The 21,237-nt window shown below is 41.4% G+C and overlaps 1 protein-coding gene and 1 long non-coding RNA gene across 3 annotated transcripts in view; one reads left to right on the top strand and one right to left on the bottom strand.

Moving 5' to 3' along the window:
• Positions 1 to 7,182, bottom strand: part of LOC132656852 (uncharacterized) — a 39,611-nt gene extending 32,429 nt beyond the window's left edge. For both annotated transcript variants that reach the window (XR_009594621.1, XR_009594620.1), the window contains exon 1: positions 7,072 to 7,182. This is a non-coding gene — a long non-coding RNA (uncharacterized LOC132656852). The remainder of the gene's footprint in view (positions 1 to 7,071) is intronic.
• An 8,415-nt stretch (positions 7,183 to 15,597) lies between these two features.
• Positions 15,598 to 16,536, top strand: LOC110552997 (olfactory receptor 7C1-like). The gene has a single exon (XM_021644697.1). The coding sequence runs from the start codon at positions 15,598 to 15,600 to the stop codon at positions 16,534 to 16,536; it is 939 nt and encodes a 312-aa protein (XP_021500372.1).
• The last annotated feature ends 4,701 nt before the right edge of the window (positions 16,537 to 21,237 follow it).

Below are 21,237 nucleotides of genomic sequence, written 5' to 3'. Positions count from 1 at the left end.
GAGCTCGATGTATCCATCAAAGAAAATGTTAAATCCAAAAAATTCCTGACACAGACTGTCCAAGAAATCCAAGACAACATGAAAAGACAAAACTTAAGAATAAGAGGAATAGAGGAAAAAGAAGATTCCCTCCTCCAAAACCCAGAAAATATTTTCAACAAAATCATAGAAGAAAATTTCCCCAACTTAAAGGAGAGGCCTATAAGAATACTAGAGGTCTACAGAACACCCAATAAATTAGACCAGAAAAGAAAATCCTCCCGCCACATAATAATCAAAACAGTAAGTATACAGAACAAAGAAAAAATACTAAAATCTGCCAAGTAACATATAATGGCAAACCCATCAGAATCACACCTGACTTTTCAACAGAAACTATGAAACCCAGAAGGGCCTGGACGGATATCATGCAGATCCTAAGAGAACACAGATATCAGCCCAGGCTACTATACTCAGCAAAACTCTCAGTCCTCATAGATGGAGAAAACAAGATATTCAAAAACAAATTTCAACAATGCCTACACACAAATTCAGCATGACAGAAGATACTAGAAGGAAAAATACAACCCAAGAAAACTAACTACTTTCAAGAAAACATAGGAAACAATTAACCTCACCACAGCAAAACAAAAAGTAGCCAAGCACACAAACACACTACCACAGCCAACATCAAAATCAAAGGATCTCTAACAGCCACTGGTCGTTAATCTCTCTCAACATCAATGGACTCAGTTCTCCAATAAAAAGACACAGACTAACAGAATGGATGCGTAAACAAGACCCAACAATCTGTTGCATACAAGAAACACACCTAAGTCACAAAGATACACATTATCTGAGAGTAAAGGCTGGAAGATGGTTTTCCAAGCAAATGGATCCAAGAAGCAAGCAGGAGTAGCCATTCTAATAGCTAATAAAATAGACTTTCAACCAAAATTAATAAAAAGAGATAGGGGAGACACTTTATACTCAACAAGGGAAAATTCCACCAGGAAGACATCACAATCCTGAACATCTCTGCCCCAAATACAAGGGCACCCACATTTGTAAAAAGCATTAATAAAACTTAAACCACACATAGATCCCCACACATTAATAGTGGGAGACTTCAACACCCCACTCTCAACAAAGGACAGGTCAACAAAACAGAAATTAAACAAAGAAACAATAAGTCTGACAGAGGTCATGAATCAAATGGACCTCACAGACATCTAGAGAACCTTACACCCAAACACAAAAGAATTTACCTTCTTCTCAGCACCTCATGGAACCTTCTCCAAAATAGACCATATAGTTGGTCATAAAGCAAGACTCAACAGATACAAGAAGATTGAAATAATCCCTTGTATCGTATCTGATCACCATGGACTAAAGCGGTCCTCAACAACAACAGAAATAGCAAAAACCCTACATACACATGGAAACTGAACAACTTGCTACTAATTGACAACTTGATCAGGGAAGAAAGAAAGAAAGAAATTAAAGTCTTCTTAGTATTCAATGAAAATGAAGGTACAACATACCCAAAATTATGGGACACAATGAAGGCAATGCTAAGAGGAAAGTTCATAGCACTAAGTGCCTTCAAGAAGAAATTTGAAATATCTCATTCAAGCAACTCAATGGCTCACCTAAAAAAGAAGCAGACATACCAAAGAGGAGTAGACAGCTGGAAATAATCAAACTCAGGGCTGAAATCAATTAATTAGAAACAAAGAAAACAATTCAAATAATCAATGAAACCAAGAGCTGGTTCTTTGAGAAAATCAACAAGATAGACAAACCCTTAGCCAAACTAACTAAAAGGCAGAAAGACACTATCCAAATCAACAAAATCAGAAATGAAAAGGGGGACATAACTACAGACACTGAGGAAATCCAAGCAATCATTAGTCCTACTTCAAAAGCCTATATACCACAAAATTTGAAAATCTGAATGAAATGGATGATTTTCTTGATCAATTCCACTTACCAAAGCTGAATAAAGACCAGGTAAATCAATTAAATAGTCCTATATCCCCTAAGGAAATAGAAGCAGTCATCAAAAGTCTCCTGGCAAAAAAAAGCCCAGGGCCAGATGGTTTCAGCACAGCATTCTACCAGACCTTCAAAGAAGAGCTAACACCAATACTTTTCAAGCTATTCCACAAAATAGAAACAGAATGAACACTACCATACTCATTCTATGAAGCCACAGTCACCTTGGTACCTAACCCTCACAAAGACCTAAAAAAGAAAGGGAATTTCAGGTCAGTCTCCCTTATGAACATTGATGCAAAAATACTCAGCAAAATACTTGCAAACTGAATACAAGGACATATCAAAGATATCATTCACTATGAGCAAGTAGGCTTCATCCCAGGCATGCAGGGATGGTTCAATATACAAAAATCCATCAAACTAATCCACCATATTAACAAACTGAAAGAAAAAAACCACATGATCATCTCAGATGCTGAAAAAGGCATTTGACAAAATCCAACATCCATTCATGTTTAAAGTTTTGGAGAGATCAGGGATGCAAGGCACATACCTAAACATAGTAAAGGCAATATACAGCAAGCCAAGATCAAACTAAATGGAGAGAAACTTAAATCAATCCCACTGAAATCAGGGACAAGGCAAGGCTGCCCACTCTTTCCATATCTCTTCAACATAGTTCTTGAAGTCCTTGCTAGATTAATAAGACAATTAAAGGAGATCAATAGGGTACAAATTGGAAAGGAAGAAGTCAAAGTATCACTATTTGCAGATGACATGATAGTATACCTGAGTGACCCCAAATATTCTACCAGGGAACTCCTACAGCTGATAAACACCTTCAGCAAAGTAGCTGGATACAAAATTAATTAAAAAAAATCACTAGCCCTCCTGTATACAAAAAACAAAAGGGCTGAGAAAGAAATTAAGGAAACAACACCATTCACAATAGCCACAAAGGACATAAAGTACCTTGGTGTGAACCTAACCAAGCAAGTCAAAGACTTGTATGAAAAAAATTTCCAGTCTCTGAAGAAAGAATTAGAAGAAGATATCAGAAGATGGAAAGATCTCCCATGCTCATGGCTTGGCAGGATTAACATAGTAAAAATGGCCATCTTACCAAAAGCAATCTACAGATTCAATGCAATTCCCATCAAAATACCAACATAGTTCTTTACAGACCTTGAAATAAAAAAATCTCAACTTCATATGGAACAACAAGAAGCCCAGAATTGCTAAAACAATCCTCTACAATAAAAGATCTTCTGGAGGTATCTCCATCCCTGATATTAAGTTGTACTATAGAGCAACAATACTAAAAAATGCATGGTACTGGCATAGAAACAGACTGGTAGATCAATGGAATCGAATAGAAGACCCAGAAATAAACCCACACACTTATGGACACCTGATTTTTTACAAAGATGCCAAAACCATTCAATGGAAAAAAGGTAGCATCTTCAACTAATGGTGCTGATCTAACTGGATGTCTACATATAGGAAAATGCAAATAGATCCATACTTACCACACTGCACAAAACTGAAGTCCAAGTGGATCAAAGACCTCAATATAAAACTACACACTAAACCTGTTAGAAGAAAAAGTGGGGAAGAGCCTTGAACTGAATGGCATAGGAGACAACTTCCTGAACAGAACACCAACAGCACAGGCTCTAAGAGCAACAATCAATAAATGGGACCTCATGAAACTGAAAAGCTTCTGTAAAGGTAAAGGACACTGTCAAAAATAAAAAGAATGAAAAGACTGCTTACAGATTGGGAAAGGATCTTCACCAACTCTATATCTGACAGAGGGCTAATGTCCAGAATATATAAAGAACTAAAGAAGTTAAACAGCAAAAAATCAAGTAATCCAATTAAAAAATGGGGTACAGAGCTAAACAGAGAATTCTCAGTAGAGGAATATCGAATGGCAGAGAAACATTTAAAGAAATGCTCAACGTCATTAGTCATCAGGGAAATGCAAATCAAAACGACCCTGAGATTTCACTTTACACCCATCAGAATGGCTAAGATCAAAAACTCAAGTGACAACACTTGCTGGAGAGGTTGTGGAGAAAGGGGAACCCTCCTCCATTTCTGGTGGGATGGAAAACTTGTACAACCACTTTGGAATCAATCTGGCACTTTCTTTGACAATTAGAAATAGCACTTCCTCAAGATCCAGCTATACCACTCCTAGGCATATATCCAAAAGATGTTCAAGTATACAACAAGGACATTTGCTCAACCATGTTTGTAGCAGCTTTATTTGTAATAGCCAGAGCCTGGAAACAACCCAGATGCCCCTCAGTTGAGTAAAGGATACAGAAATAGTGGTACATCTACACAATGGAATATTACTCAGCAATAAAAAACAAGGAAATCATGAAATTTGCAGGCAAATGGTGGGATCTGGAAAAGACCATCCTGAGTGAGGTATCCCAGAAGCAGAAAGACACACAGGGTATATGTTCACTCATAAGTGGATATTAGATATATAATATAGGATAAACATACTAAAATCTGTACACCTAAAGAAACTAATCAAGAAGGAGGACTCTGGCTAAGATGCTCAATCCCCATTCATAAAGGCAGAGAGGATGGACATCAGGGTAAAAACAGGGAACAGGCCAGGAGCCTGCCACAGAGGGCCCCTGAAAGGCTGTACCCTGCAGGGTATCAGAGCAAATGCTGAGACTTATGGCCTACCTTTGGGCAGAGTGTAGGGAATCTTATGAAAGAAGGGAGAGATAGTAAGACCTGGAGAGGACAGGAGCTCCACAAGGAGAGCAACAGAACCAAAAAATCTGGGCACAGGGGTCTTTTCTGGGACTGATCCTCCAACCAAGGACTATTTATGGAGATAACCTAGAACCCCTGCACAGATGTTGCCCATAGCAGTTCAGTGTCCAAGTGGGTTCCATAGTAATGGGAACAAGGACTTTCTCTGACATGAACTGATTGACCTGCTCTTTGATCACCTGCCCCTGAGGAGGGGAGCAGCCTTACTAGGCCACAGAGGAAGACAATGCAGCCACTCCTGATGAGATCTGATAGGCTAGAGTCAGAGGGAAGGAGAGGAGGACCTCCCCTATCAGTGGACTTGCAGAGGGACATGCAAGAGGTGGGAGGGAGGGTAGGACTGAGAGGGGAGGAGTGAGGGAGCTACAGGGGGATACAAAGTGAATAAACTGTATTTAATAAAAATAAAAAGTAAAAAAGTAAAAAAAAAAACATTTTAAAAAAAGAAAGATATGTGTGCTCTTTTGTTTATTTTTGAGACAGGGTTTTTCTGTGTATCCCTGGCTGTGCTGGAACTCACTGTCTGTTCTATTCCATTGGTCTTCCTATCTTAACCAACGACAAAACATTCAGTTGCACTGTAACTAAATTTCGTAAGTGGATGCAAGTTTAGTCATTGCCCAGGGATAGTGAGGCCCAAGTCCGACGTGGTCAGGGAGACACTGTAAGCTCTCCTCATAGTGAGCAAAGTGCAGCAGATCTTGAAGGGTGCTCGAAATAAAATACCAGAGGAGACACATCGGCGATAAATACAAGAAATGTGAATAAGATAGTGACTTTCTGTCATTGCCAGCACCCATTCTGATAAGATAGCATGGGTAGGAACAATGGCCATTCAGGAAGCTGAATACTGGTGTAATGGAACTGGCTTTCTGACAAACTATAGGCAAAACCAAATTACCACTGTGTGTGTATGTGTGTGTGTGAGTGTGGGTGTGCGTGTGTATTTTCTTGATTTTAAATGCTTACCATCACCACCACCACCACCAATAATAATGGTATCTCTGAATAAACACTCAAAAACCAGTGACTAAAGTATGGGAGAGGAGCAGGCATAAGGGGTCACAAAGGAATCCAGATATAATAATAAATATATAAATATTCTTCATCTGATAATGTTTTTTTAGTTACATAAATTCATTTTAAAGGCTGCATCCCATAAACTGAGTATTTCCTATGACAAAGCAATGATACCTATAATGCAATCTAGTTACTGGATCTCTCTCTTCCCCCTTCCCTTCCTCCATTCTTCTCTGTCTCCCACCACCATTTTCATCCTAAGGAGTGGAATAAGAGTGCTATAAACATTTCATGAAGACATGCATTTACCTATTTCAAATCCTTTGGAAAAGATTCCAGCGTATTATTCCTCTTCCACTCATTCATAACCAGTACTGGGTAAACAGGTCTAGGCTTTCTGTGCTGTGTGAAAGTCATAGGTAACCAAAGGATGCCTGTGGGGGTTTGAATGAGAACGCTGTATGTTTGATTGCTTTCTCCCTAGCCTGACTGAAGAAGGTGTAGGCTTCGAGGTTTCAAGAAGCCCTTGCCATTTCTTGTTGGTTCTCTCTAGGCTTGTAGTTGTGGATCAGATGTGAGCCCTCAGCTACTGCTTGAGCACTGTGCCTGCCTGCCCCCATGGCTGCCACCATGATGATCATGGCCTCAAACCCTCTGAAACTGTAAGCAACGCTCCAATTAAACCTTTTCTTTTATAAGTTTCCTTAGTAATAGTGTTTTTTTTTTGTTTGTTTTGTTTTGTTTTTTTTTGACACTCCCTTGAGTGTCATTTCTCCATGGGAAAGGCATGGGACAGACACAGTTGTCCCCTGGATCCAATTAAGGCTAATTCTCACATTTTGAAAATGACTTGTAGGTTATTTGATGTGGCCAAAATTCAACTTGACAACGATTAACAAACCCACTCACTTGTAGAAGACTGCTAGTGAGAGGAGTGTGTATATAGGGAGGCCTGCAGGAGAGCAAGGCAGGGTGGGACCCAGAAAAGAAGGGAGGCCAGGTCATTGGAAGATGAGAGGTACAGCATGGCAGATGGCTAAGTAGGGAAGTAGTGGGGAAGAGGTGAAGGAGATCAGCCATGGGAGTGCAGGTTAGGCAAGGTCAGAGGAGCCCAAAAGTGCTGACATAATCCAAGAGATCAATGTGCATTTGGGGTGTTAGCTATCCCACATTTTGTAGTGTTTGAATGTTTGGCAGTCTGGCCACCAGCTCTGCCATCATCTACATGAACTAAGTCCAACTTTTTTTGCACTCTGGACATACCTGGCCCCTGGAGCTGTCAGCTCATCTCTGTGCAGGTCCCCTGTAGCCATACCTTACCTCTCCCGCTGCCGAATCTGCTGAGGCCCAGGATCTTGCTCAACTCCTGGTCAGCTGAAAAGAGCGGTGAATACTCCAACCCGCAGAGGACCTTTACCTCTGTTTACCAGAGTCTTCATGGAAACCGGCAGCCAAGGCCAGTTCCCCCTGTGATGTCATGGCTACAGAATTCAGAGTTCCAAACCTGAGAACCACTGCAGAGCACATGGCACTCCCTTGAATACCATTTTCCCATGGGAGAGGCATGAGACACGGGTGTCCCCTGAAGGATGTGGTTGTGTATAAATCTTCTCCAAACAGTTTAGGTCTCAGGTAGCTAGAGCTCAAGCAGAGCTCCTCCCTCTGCCAAACCCATGCTCTTGGGCCCTGGTGACACTGTGGCGAGAAGATGATCAAAAGAAACCTCAGATGGAAGTTTTCCAAGACTTCCTCTGATTATCACCAATTTGGTTGTCTCCTCATGTTGTTCATATCACTGTATTTTTTTAAATATATATTCTTTTAAGTGCATGCCTCCTACTGTGGCAGGTGATTGTCTGAGGGAGAGGAGACCTCTTCATCCAGTTGTTTGAAATCGTAAATCTCTGAGGCTTGTCAGTGTCTCTTAAGTAGGTATGGATGCTTCAGTGACAGCTGTCAGCTTCAAAGATGTCTTTCAAACTGCACCCGCCCCAGTTGTCAAGCAGGTGGCCTTAGCTGCTGCAGCGTAGGGCAAGACTGGAAATCCCCATGGTTTCCTCAGGAGGAAGGAGGCTACTGGGCCTGAGGTGGTCCATGTGTAAAGGCACTTGCCACCAAGCCTACTGACCTGAGTTCTGTCCGGTCTAAAGGGAACTCCAGTCTCCCAAACCCTGAAAGGCAGTCCAAATGCCCAGAAATGAGCTCAGCCTGGACTATGGGGAGATTTCTGGTGGTTAGGAAACCAGTTCCCATCTACCAAAAGGAGTCATATCCCTTCTGGCCAAAGGGGTTTTGTTTGCCCTAAGCTTGTGAAGATCTTGTGCTCGCTGTCACAAATGCTGTGAGATCCTACGTGCAACTTCTCTGTTGTGTCCAGAAAATACTGTTGGTCTTAAAACCTGAGTTAAAATGTTCCCGTTCAGGAAGTCCTTTCCTGAGGATGGAGACATGACTTAGTGGTTAAGAGCAATCGCTGCTCTCACGAGATGAGTTCCAATTCACCCATCTTCAGGGTTTGCTAAAGCATGAAAAATATTGGTTATTATTTTTTCTGAAATATTTGTAAAATTCAGCTTCATTAACCAATACGGTCTTTTGCTCTTCTGTGAAGGAAAACAATTCTCCCCACTCATTACTAGGGTGTTCAGATTTTCTATTTTTTTTTTTTATGATTTCTTTCTATGTTGTACATGGAGGAATATTGCTCCATCTTTTTTCTAGATAATCGAATGCTTGCCAGTAATAATCATTAGCCGTAGTTTCATATGATTCTTTGTATTTCTGATGTTACATCTTCATTTTTTATTTCTATTACATTCTTTTTGCTTTTCTCATAGTTTGTCGAGCAAAATTTTTATTGGTTTTGTTTACCCTTTTAAAAAAAGCTCAGTTTGGTAAGATTTTGTACTGCTTTTCCTAGTCCTTATTTTATTAAAGAATGTTAGTGTTTAATCAACCTCTCTGTGTGGCTTCAAGCCACCAGGCTACAGGCACTTCCTCAGGCCTTTTGCTGAAGAATTTGACCTTCCTGCTGACAGGACCCTTCCTTCTTCAGAACTTTGTGGTGTCAGGATCAAACCACATCCATGGTGGGAGCAGCTCCAGTCTTGGTTTTTGCAGCATTTACTGGTGTCCGCTCATTGACCATGTCCACAATCTATCCAGGTGAAACAACTTAGCAGAAGCTCTGGTCCCTCTTTCTGTGGTATGCCTCGGGCCATTTTCCCAGACTCCGCAGGGTGATGACCGCAGGAGCTGATCCTGTGCGTGCCACCAGCGTTCTCCTGGCCTCATGGTGCTGTGTCAACAGATGTGCTCAAGAGTTTCTGTATCTTCCTCTCTTTGTTGGCATCTCAGCCATCAAAGGAAAGAGGGAGGCATCATGAAGTCTTGTGAGGCAGCAGGAGCACTAGTCATATTTTTATAATTTAATTTTCCCTTTATTCTGAAATCATCCAGGCTATTTCCTCTTTTGCGCATTTTGTTGAGGCATGGTGTTGTTTCCTTGTAATGTCTCTTCTTTTTCATGACAACATTTACTAATATACTCTTTTTAAGATTGATCTTACTTCATGCTCTAAGTTTTCACATGTTATTTCCAGTTTTGTTTCTCCCAAGAAACAAAACGTTTTATTTCAACGTTTTCAGCTCATTTTTTTCATCAGGCTATTGTTCATTCTAAAGTATATTTTTAAATTACAATGTACTTGGTAACTTTTTGAAAATCAACTTACTAGTTTCAAACACTGAATAGAAAAGATACTTTTAAATTTAAGTTGTCTTAAACTGTCTCAGACTTGTTTTCTGGTCCAGCATGTGATTGTTCCTGGAGAGATTTCCAGTAAGCAGAAGGTGACCTGTGTTGCTATTGAGTTCAGTGCTATCGTCTTTTAACTCCACGAGCTCAAAATGATTAATTCCAATGCTTCTGTATGATTTCCTGCCTGAGCTGCCTAGTGCTGGAAGTGGCACGTTGAAATCCCCTGTTGTTATTTCCTGTGCTGTCTGTCCCTCATACCCTTGGGGATTGGTTGTGTCTTCCTCAATGGTGAGTGCACATATAGTTGTGAGTGTCTGTGCTGTCTACAGTTTGTCAGTTTTTCCACATACTTTCCAATTTCCTTTTGCGGCGCTTATGAATATTTTGTAATGACCCTTGGGGAAGCAGCACAGTTTCTAAACTCAATAACCTCAAGGGAACAAAATTGATTGGAACTTCGCCATTAATATTTTGGTCCCCAGATTCCTGTATTGTCCAGAGATTATGACATTAGAAACTTTTAATGAGAGGCTCTGAGAATTAAGTTTCTGGAACTAAATAAACAGTACAGTTTCTGACATTGCCATTAATTCACTAATCCAAACATATATAAAAAAAAAGTTTCTTCTGCCCCACAGAACATTACTGTGGTACAGAAATTACTCTATATCTCATCTCTCTGACGCTGCAGACACATTAGCTCCACCAGCCACTTTTCTGAAAGGTAAGCTGTACAAGACACATCAGAAAATTATAGCATCTGGTTGAGTACCGTAAATTACTGGCCAATGAAATTAGAGAATGAAGGAGCAATTCTTCTGGCTGGACAGCCTAGGGTTAGGAAACGAGGAGATGTCACAGCTTCAGGAACAATTTAAAAGGGGCAAGTGGCTAACCAAAAGGCAGCCTCGGGTGAGCTGCAGCTCGGTCCCACCCACATCCCTCGTGCTCCTTGCTCTTCCTGACATCCTGTCTACAGGCTTTCTTTCCCCATCAGATGTAAATGTTTCTTGACTCTCTCTAGAATTTTGCTGGATTTCCTTTGTGTTGGATTTTGGAGTTCCTTTGTGTGTGTGTGTGTGTGTGTGTGTGTGTGTTTCAATGTTCATGTCTTATCCACCTTGCACGTCTATCCAGCCTCCTTCAGTTTCCTTGATATATAGCTGACAGCTCTCCCCTTCCATGTTTCTAGGGGATATGGATTGGGTAGAATGAAGTCATTCAACAGGAAAGATTTAATATTCATGTAAGTGTAAGCATTATAGACATGACTTACTCATCTGTAGGCTGATCTCTTTCAATGTTCAAAACTCTCTCTGCATGTTACAAAATTTTTGCTTTTAAAAATAAGCTTTATTTTAAAAACGTGTAAGTAGAAAAATCACACACCAAAATTAACCAGGCCTGAAATCCATACATCTCAATGAACTTCTGTACATTCAAAATAACCATTCAGAGGCTGTGGAACTTCACACTTTCACTCTGAAATATATATTTTTTGCTTTGCAATAATGCTTGCTCATGTATATTAATTTGCAAAGTAGTTGGCTACACTATGGCATTTTCCCACATGCATCCAGTATACCTTAATCATAATCACCTCCTGATACCTTATTGGCTGAATTTCTCCTGGACCCTTTACTTATCCTTTATTACTCTTGCCCTTTATTTACCCTTTATTTAATCTAGATTCTTTTAAATATATATTTAAATTAATATGTAGTTACATCATTTCTCTTCTTCCCTTTTCTTCCTCCAACCCCTTCCATGTGCCCCCACTCCCTCTCAAATTTGTGCCCTCTTTTTAAAATTGCTGTTACATAAATGCATTCATATGTAAATAAAACACGCTGTGTTTGTTTAGTTACTTGAATGCATATGTTGCTGTCAAGGCTGACCACTTGGTATTAAATAACCAGTTAGGGAACTCACGCCTGAGGATGACTAATTCTCCCTCTCTTGGTAGTCCTTAGCTGCCTGTAGGTTTTATTCTAGGAGTGGGACCCCTGAGATTTCTCCCTTCCAGGACAGCAAGTCTACTGGTGTTGCTGTTGTTCACATTCTGTTTGGACAGTCTCATTGCCGAGGTATCATGGGTGAATCAGCTTCCTTGTCATTTCTAGGAGACACAATCCCACAGCAGCCTTCCTGATTCTCTGGCTCTTACAATCTTTCTATCATCTCTTCTACAAAGAGAAGCTTCTTTGATGACGAGTGAGAGCTAGACTTATCTGTGGGTATGAGGATGAGTATTCAGAAGGCAGTTAGGAATTATACTGCTTTAGTAAAGTGCTGTTAGGATGCTCTGCTCTAAGATTCATGACCTCACCAACTTCAGAAAGTTGGGTAGATATGTGACCATTTTTACAAAATATCCATTTACAGCTGGTGATAGTAAATAAAGTGGAATGTTTTGTGCTTACATATTAGCCTTACACAATTCTTGTTTTAATTGTAATAGCTATTCAATTGATTTATACTGTCATTTTCTCATCTGAAAATGGATAACGTTGCTTTCACCCATAATATGAAGCACTGTCACTTTTTCTTTAATCACACTGGTTTGAAGTTTCATAACAGTACTTGGTAGCGGTAGCAGCAGGTATGAATATCTGTCCTCAATAGGAGCTTAATGGATATTATTTCTATAATTTCATGTCTGAGTGGATATTAGCTGGTAAAGAAGTTTTTTGCTATGGTTAGCAACATCTTTGCATTCAGAAATTTCCCAGAGGTATTTTTAGCACCTATAAAGATGAGCTTACTACGTTCAGATTGCCTTCTTCTACTAACTCATTATATTGTAATAAGTCAGTTACCACTATGGAGATTGTATTACTTATATGAGTTGCCTGCAACCTGGTCATTATGTTTAGTATTCAGCCAATATATTTTCTAACCTAACATCGTTAGTTTAGTATCCAGAGATACTGCTTAACGAAGCAAATGAGCTTTCTTTTTCTGGTTATGTGAGGAAGGTTGTTTTCTTTTAGTATCAGGGTTAATTTTTTTTAAAGTTCTTTTTATTGATCAGGCATAGACATGCTATTATGAAAGGGAGAAATCTCAGGGGGTCCCACCCCTAGAAAAAGAACTAAAGTCAACTGAGAACTGCTGAGAGAGGAAGAATTAGTCATCCTCAGAATGGTCAGCCTTAACAGTGTATGCATTCAAGAAACTAAACAGACACAGCATGTTTTATTCACAGACTTGTGCACATATGTATTTATTGGGAGGAGGTCATGGGCATGCTTTGGTGCTCCTGTAGATGTCAGAGGGCAACTACCTGGAGTTCATTCCATCCTTTTAGCATATGAATCCCAGACACTGAACTCAGGCCCTCAGAGTCAAGGAAAGCACCTTTACCTCCTGATATAGTTCACTGGAGTCTGAATAATTCTTATAAACTAAATTTAGGCAAAATTGCCATACTAGCATCTTGTGTTCTGTGAGAGTGAAATTCAGTTGGTGAAGCAATTTCATCCTTTATACTTGTTTCGTTTTTAAAACACATGTGTGTTTTACATATATATAGCATGTGTGTGGCTAGTGCCCACTGAGGCCAGAAGAAATCATCAGATGTTCTGAAACTGGACTTACTGGTGGTTGAAAGCTGCCATGTGGTTGTGGTTGCTGAGAATCAAACTCAGGCTCCTTCTTAGCTGCAGAGCCGTCTCTCTCTCTCTCTCTCTCTCTCTCTCTCTCTCTCTTATGTTTTTAACGACCTTCTCATCACTCACTGAAGGTGTATTAAAGTATAACTTTAAACTTTTATTTAAACCATTACTATTTCTGCTATCATTGCATTTTAGAGTAATGATGCTGCTCACTTTGGATGCAGGATATACAGACATCAATCAAGCCCTCTGGGAAACCGTGTCCTCGCTGGCTAGATTTCATAATGCTAGAAGTTATTATGCACGTGGCTGCATAAGAAGAAAAGCATCCCGGGTCTGACCCAGCACTGGACCCTGCACACTACAATACTGACCTTCCATGCAAGAGGTGCCCGCTGTTGCAGTAGCAGCCTGGAGCTTCATGCCTGGTACTATAGAAATGGTCAGAAATTCATGATGGGGAGTCTTAGGCCTTATGGTTAAAACTGCTACTGTTATTTTCCCAAATGCCTTCTAAATAATTGTGTTTCTATCCATGGACCTGAACTTCTCTCTCAGTCTTGGCGAGAAAAGCATCTTTTAGCAGTGGGAAGCAGTCAGTGAGGAATCACGACTGGTCAACATGCTGAGAACTCATGACTGTGAGTGCTCAGCCTCAAATGAGGCATCTCTATCAGTCCCTCATGCTTCCAAGGCTCATTGTGGAAAAGGAGGCAGGAAGAATGTAAGGGATAGTGATTGGGGAGGAGTGCTGTGAAATTTTGTCTTCTAGATATGATGTAATGCACAAACTCACAGCAGCTATGAGTATCTGCATAAGACATGCATAAGTTCAAGTGGGTTAAAATTCCAGAAAGAGGGAGGGGGGCTTGAGGCCCCAGCCCTCATAAAGGGCTATCGGCAATGGATTGCTGCTAGGGGAGGGAGGTTTGTCTTCAGGAGTGTGTCTGTTGGTGGGTTGCAGATGCCTCCGTGGATGACCTCACAATCATACATATATGGGCAGCACTAGCTGATCTTACAGGTTATCGCTTTCTCTGTATACACACATACATGCCACAATAACAATTACAGAAAGGGAAGCCGAAAATCTGGGGGGAGGGGCATGGGATGAGTTGGAAAAAGAAAAGAGAATAGAGGAAAATAATACGGTTATATTTTAATATTAAAAATAGTTACCTAGCCAGGCGTGGTGGCCCACACCTTTGATCCCAGTACTTGGGAGGCAGGGGCAGGCGAATCTCTGTGAATTAGAGACCAGTCTTGTCTACAAAGTGAGTCTAGGATAGCCAGGGCTACACAGAACAAAAACAAAACAAAACAGAAAATAGTTACCCATTTTAAGAGAAAAATAAGCAATTATACTCTGTAAAAAAGAGACTGTGGAGTTGGGAGGGGTGCATTTAGTGAATGTGGGGGGAACTGGAGGCTGAAACAGGAGGTGGAAGCGATCATAATTCATTGTGTATGCCTATGAAATCTTCACATTTTTTAAAAAATGAAAGATCAAAAGTACTTGAAAAAAGATCTTAGGTAATAAGAGCTGGCTGAGAAAGAGTAAGGGTAGGTGAGTATTTGAAGTCAGTACTCACCCCGTGGCAGAGAGCCAACCCCTGTCGTTCATGATTCTCTGCTATGGCAGGAGCCTACTATCGCTGTCTTCTGAGAGGCTTCACCCAGCAGCTGACGGAAACAGATGTAGAGACCCACAGCCAAACAACAGGCGGAGCTCAGGGAGTTTTGCGGAAGAGTGAGAGGAAGGATAGAGGGAGCAGGAGGGGTCACGGACACCACAAGAAGACCTACAGAGGAAATTAACCTGGGCCCGTGGGGGCTCACAATTCTGAACCACCAACCAAAGAGCTTGCAGGGGCTGGACATGGACCCCCTAAACATATATCAGATGTGCAACTTGGTCAACATGTGGGTCCTCTAACAATGGGAGTAGGGCCTGTCTCTGACTCCTTGTCTGCCTCTGGATCCCATTTCCCTAACTGAGCTGCCTTGTCAGGCCTCAGTGGGAGATGATGCTCTTAGTCCTGCTGTGATACGAGGTGCCAGGGTGGGTTGGTACTCTTTAGGGGCCTCCCCTTCGATGAGAAGATGGAATGGGGGAGTGGAGAAAGGGGCATGAGGGTAGGATTGGGAGGAGAGGAGGGAGGAGGCTGGGATCAGGCTATAAAGTGATTAAATTTAAAAATAATGTTATATCTGGGAGTACCACATGAGGTGCCCTGCAGGGGAATATGGCTGAATTTAGAAGTGTCAGCCTCTAAAGAGAAGGAAGCATTAAACAAACGCCTCATGTTACCAATGCGTGGAGTTTGAATTAAGGCAGATGCACACTTACAAAGTTTGTTCCCTGTTACTTCAGTTGTCCTGTTTTTTCTCTTTCATAGACACTTAATTTACATGGAACCAGAAAACCACACAGGGATTCCAGAATTTTACCTGTTGGGACTTTCAGAGAATCCAGAGATTCAGTCCGTTCTCTTCGGGCTGTTCTTGTCTTTGTACTTGGAGACCATCTTTGGGAACCTGCTCATCATCTTGGCCACTGTCTCTGATCCTAAGCTGCACACACCCATGTATTTATTCCTCTGTAACCTCTCCTTCTCTGACATCTGTTTCACCTCTACCACTGTCCCAAAGATGCTGCTGGATATCCAGACACAGAGTAAGCTCATCACCTATGCAGGCTGCATCACGCAGATGTACTTTTTCACAGTCTTTGGACTTCTGGACAATTTGATTCTGACTGTGATGGCATATGACCGCTTTGTGGCCATCTGCCACCCCCTGCAGTATACTGTCCTTATGAACCCCAAGCTCTGTTCCCAGCTACTTCTCCTGGCATGGCTCATAAGCATACTTGGAGCCTTGCCTGAGAGTTTAACTGCACTGAGACTGTCTTTCTGTGCTGTTGTGGAAATCCCACACTATTTATGTGAGCTTCCTGAAGTCCTTAAGCTAGCCTGCTCTGACACCTTCCTCAACAATGTCGTGTTATATATTGTAACAGGCATTATGGGCTTTTTTCCTCTTGCTGGAATACTCTTCTCTTATTCTCAAATTGTGACAACTGTCTTGCAAATTTCAACAGCAGGAGGCAAGTATAAAGCATTTTCCACCTGTGGTTCTCATCTCTCAGTCGTCTCTCTGTTCTATGGAACCTGCCTTGGAGTGTACCTCAGTTCTACCTGGACACAGCCTTCTTGGGCAGGGGTGTTTGCTTCCGTTCTGTATACTGTGGTCACTCCCATGATGAACCCCTTCATTTACAGCCTGAGGAACAGGGACATGAAGAGAGCCCTGAATGCTCTACTCTGTAGTCTGTCACTCTCAAATTGAAAGTAGGATTTTTCTGTTTGTGTATGTGTTTAAGTATATATGTGCGTGAGCGCACGTGTATGGATGTGTGTGTGGAGAGCAGAGGACAACTTCAAGATGACCGTCACCTTGTATTTGTGACCCAGAGCTCACTGCTTGAGTTTGGGTAGTTAGCCAGTGAGAGCCAAGGACTCATCTGCCCCTGCCTGCCCTGCAGTGGGGTTATAAATGTGCACCATCTTGATTTTTTACATAGATTCTCTGGGTCAAATCCGCGTGCTCATGTTTACATGATAAGAACTTCTGAAAGCTGAGATATCAGCCCTGTCCTTGTTGACGGTGCTTTTGACATTGTGGACACATTCGATCAGGAACAATAGAACATAATGATCAATAGCTGGGACTCTGAGATTTCCTGAATATATTTATATACTCAAATGCTTGGCTTCCTATATTTATTAGCATTTATTAAATATTATTTTATGAAGTATTTTGAAAATATTGTTTTCAAGTCATGGCCTGGGTTATAATTGTTCTTATTTTCAATCTGAAGAAGCACTGAATTCTTTATTAAATATTTATGTGCTGTCTTATTCACTGTTGCTGAGAACAGACCCCACAATCAAGACAACTCTTATAAAGGAAAGCATTTAATTGTAGGCTTGCTTACAATTTCAGAAGTTACTCTATGATCATCATGGTGGGGAGCATGGCAGCACTCTGGCAGACACAGTTCTAGAGCAGCTGAAAATTCAACATTCTGATCCACAGGGAGAGAGATAGACAGACAGATGGACGGATAAATGGAGGAAGGGAGGGAAGAAAGGAAGGAGGGGGAGAGAGACTGGGCTTAGCATGGGTGTTCAAAACCTCAAAGCAACACACTTCCTCCAAGGCCACACCTCCTAATCCTTCTAATTCTTTCAAATAGTGCTGCTTTCTGATGAATATATGAGTTAATGGGGTGCATTCTAATTCAAACCATCACATTATACTTCCTGGCCACCATTGGCTTATAGCCATATCATAATGCAAAAATGCTCCACTTCAATTTCAAAATTCCCCATAGTCTATTATAGTCTTAACACTTTAAAATTCCAAAGTCTCTTCTGAGACTCATGGTAATCTCTTAAATATAACCCCCTGTAAAATAAAAATCAAAGAACAGATTACATATTTCCAACATACAATAGCACAGAAGATATATTGCCATTTCAAAATGGGAAAAAGGGACCACAGAAAGGAAATACTGGTTAAAGTAAGCCTGAAAACCAACGGGGAAAATTCTACGATCTGCATTTCCATGCCTGATATCAAAGTATTCTTCAGATCTCCAATTCCTTTCAGCTTTGTTGACTGTAACACATTTCTCTCCTGGTCTGGTCCCATACTCAGTCTGTAGCTCTCGTTGGCATGTGTCCCATGACTCTGACATCTTCAGCATCTTGGGGTCTCCAACAGAATCCAGACTATCCTTCATAGCCTCCCACAATGATCCTTTGAGCCCCCAGGCAGGGACATCCTGACATATTCCTGGTCTCAGAGGTTTTCATTATCCATGGAGGAAGATTCCATACCTCCTTTCTTGTATCCTTGACTCTAAAGCCAAACCATATGGCTGAAGCTGCCAAGTTCTGCTGCCCAAGGAAGCTCTTGAACTCAACATCCTCATTCAATTGTATTTGTATCAGCTTTCTATTGTTGATGTTGTTGATGGTTTCCTTCCTTGCATAAGCTTCCTCTAACTCATTTTCACAAGTCGGAAGCTTAGATGGGAAGGGTCTTACTCTGAGGTCTTCACCCCCTTTATTCTATTTAGCATCAGGCTTTTAAAAAACCTTTTATCCCAGCCTGTGGGAAGCAGAAGCAGGCAGATATATGAGTTTGAGGCCAGCCTGATCTACAAAGTGAATTCTAGGACAGCCAGGGCTACACAGAGAAGCACTGACTTGAAGAAAAAAGAAATAAAAAAAAAAAAAAAACAACTTTTTATCACCTTAAGCATTAGACTTAGCTCCAATATATTTCCTGGTGCTTCTTTTTTCCTTACTCTGTACATTTTGTATTTCTCATTGGACAGTTTGCTCCTTTTCATTTCTATGTGTATGAGTGTTTGTTAATGACAACATGACATAGTCAATACTAGGCAGTCTTGAATTCTCCTCTGCCAACACCATTAATCTCAAACTCTTCAATTCAGCCTCAGTCATATTTTTAGGACAAGAGCAAAAAGCAGCTGAGTTCTTTGCTAAAATATCACAAGAATGGTCTCTAGGTCACTTAATAATATTCTTTTCTTCTGAAACTTCTTGAGATATCCCTCACCAAAGGTCAAATTACCCTCATTACCGTCTTCCATGTTTCTTTTAGAATGGCCCATGAAGCCTCACTTAAAAGTTTTCAACCTCTTTTCTAGGCCAAATTCCAAAGTCTTCCATATTCTGCTAATAAACAGCATTGTCAGGCCTATTGTAGCAATACTGTGCTCCCTGGTACCATCTTCTGTCTTAGTCACTTGTTTTATTGCTGTTAAGAGACACAATGTTCAAGGCAACTCTTATAAAAGAAAGCATTTAATTGTGGGCTTGCTTATAGTTTCAGAAGTTAGTCTATTATCATCATGGTGGAGAGCATGGCAGCACTCAGGCAGACATGGTTCTGGAGTAGCTTAGAGTTCAACATCCTGATCCACAGGAGGGGGGGGCAGAGAAGGAGAAAGAGGAGGGAGAGATTGGGCATAGCATGGGCTTCTGAAACCTTGAAACCCACCCCCAGTGATACAGTCTCTCAGAGTAGGCCACACCTCCTAATCCTTTCAAATAATTCTACTTCCTGGTGAATAAGCATTCAAATACATGAGTCTATGAGAGCCAAACATAGCCCAACTGACAGACTGCCTATTGTGTACAAAGCCCTGGTGTGGTGGTTTGAAACTGGCCCTTATATGCTCATATATTTGCATACTTTGTCCCCAGTTAGTGGAACTGTTTGGAAAGAATTAGGAGGTGTGGTCTTGGAGGAGGTTTGCCACTGAGACATGCCAGGCCCAGTCTCTTTCTCTGCTTGCTACATGAGGATCAGGATATAGAACTCTCAGCTACTGCTCTAGCGGAAGGCATTCTTACCTGCCACCATGCTCCCAGCTGTGATAATGGGCTAACCCTTTAAAACTGTAAGCAAGCCCACAATTAAATGCTTTCTTCTATATGAATTGCTTGGTCATGGTGTCTTTTCACAACACCAGAACAGTGACTAAGACAGAAGTTGGTAGCAGGAACTGGAGTCTTGTGACAGGCCTGATCATGATGTTTGTTGGTAGAATGTTGTTATGCATCTCCTGGAAGGCCTGGACACAGAACCAGACCTCTATGTCACAAGATCTTTGATTCAGCCAGAGGTGCGGGAGAAAAGGATTTTCTCTAAAACAAGTATTATAGTCCTTTTAAAATGGCTGAGCTAGCAGCAGAAGGTCACAGCTCTTTTAGCTAAGCTGCCAGCCACAGGCCAGGCAGCAGCAGGGAGCACAGTACTTAGCCAAGTGGCAAATCTGGTGGCTGCATCAGGAACAGCCAACTGCAAGTCTGTCCTGCAGCAACAGCAATAGCAGCAGTGGTGGCAGCAGCAGCAGTGGCAGCGAGGGGGCAGCTTGCGCCCTGAGAAAGCCTGGCTAGGCAGGCAAATTCAAAGGTTCAGCAACAAAGCAGTGAGTCTCAGTTGATCATGGTGGAGGAACAGAGTGAGAGAGCGTTTTATTTCGTGAACCACAGACATTATAAACCTTGGGCAACGGGAGGAGTTTTGGGGGTGAATGTGTTTGATTCTCTGGGCTAGGAGTGCTAGGGATTTGCATGCAGCAGCACAGTCCTATCATAAGAAAGGGAACTTAATTATCCTATGGGCAGGTGGGGGGAGGGAAGAAGTCCAGGTATAGAAAGAGGTCATTGGTTGAAAGCTAAGGTACCAAGACCTCTCATTAGAGTGGAGAGGGTATTTCCAGGAATCCCCAGGTGCATGCACACTGAATGGGTTTCTTATTGGGAAAGGGCTAGGCCTGTAATCTCTCTGAAGGCTATGTGACACTCTTTAGAGGATCTGTGGTTTACCCAAGATGGAGGGGAGGAAATCCAGCTGAGGAAGAGAGTCCTTTATTTCACACCAAGCTTAGGGGCTATCCAGTAATGCCAGACTTTGACCTTACCAGCAGGGTCCAATAATGGAATGTGAACATTAGATTAAGAAAGCAATTGAATGCTTTAAGGATGGCTTACTGATCATTACTCATCCATCCTGATAGAAGCTTAGAAGCCAGTAGTGCTGAGAGCAATGTAAGACTGGCTTAAGAGGGTTAAGAGGGGGAAGAATATTAACAAGCGGCCTACAGACCATACTTGTGATATTTTGGCAAAGAATGTGGCTGTGATTTGCTCTTATCCTAAACATTTGCTATAGGCTTATTTGAAGAGTTAATGGAATTAATGGCATTGGCAGAGAAGATTTTAAAACAGCCTCATATTGACTGAGGTAATAAAATAAAATTGCTCCATATCTATAATGGAAAGGAACAAGCTGGCCAAAGAGAATACAGAATGTACAGTGTGAGGAGACAAGGAACACCACGAAGTGTAATTGAGCTAATGCTCAAGGAAATAGTTTAAAGAAAAGCCTGGTTCTGAATGGAATACAGGGAGTGGTGACCTCAGAGCAAGACCCAAACAAATAAGC

This window comes from Meriones unguiculatus, chromosome 10 (assembly GCF_030254825.1).
Source record: "Meriones unguiculatus strain TT.TT164.6M chromosome 10, Bangor_MerUng_6.1, whole genome shotgun sequence".
Taxonomy (NCBI): Eukaryota; Metazoa; Chordata; class Mammalia; order Rodentia; family Muridae; genus Meriones; species Meriones unguiculatus.
This window is presented reverse-complemented; position numbering and strand designations above follow the sequence as displayed.

Bases quoted from the DNA above. Each gene is read 5' to 3' on its own strand.
- LOC110552997 (XM_021644697.1), top strand. From the start codon at position 15,598: ATGGAACCAGAAAACCACACAGGGATTCCAGAATTTTACCTGTTGGGA.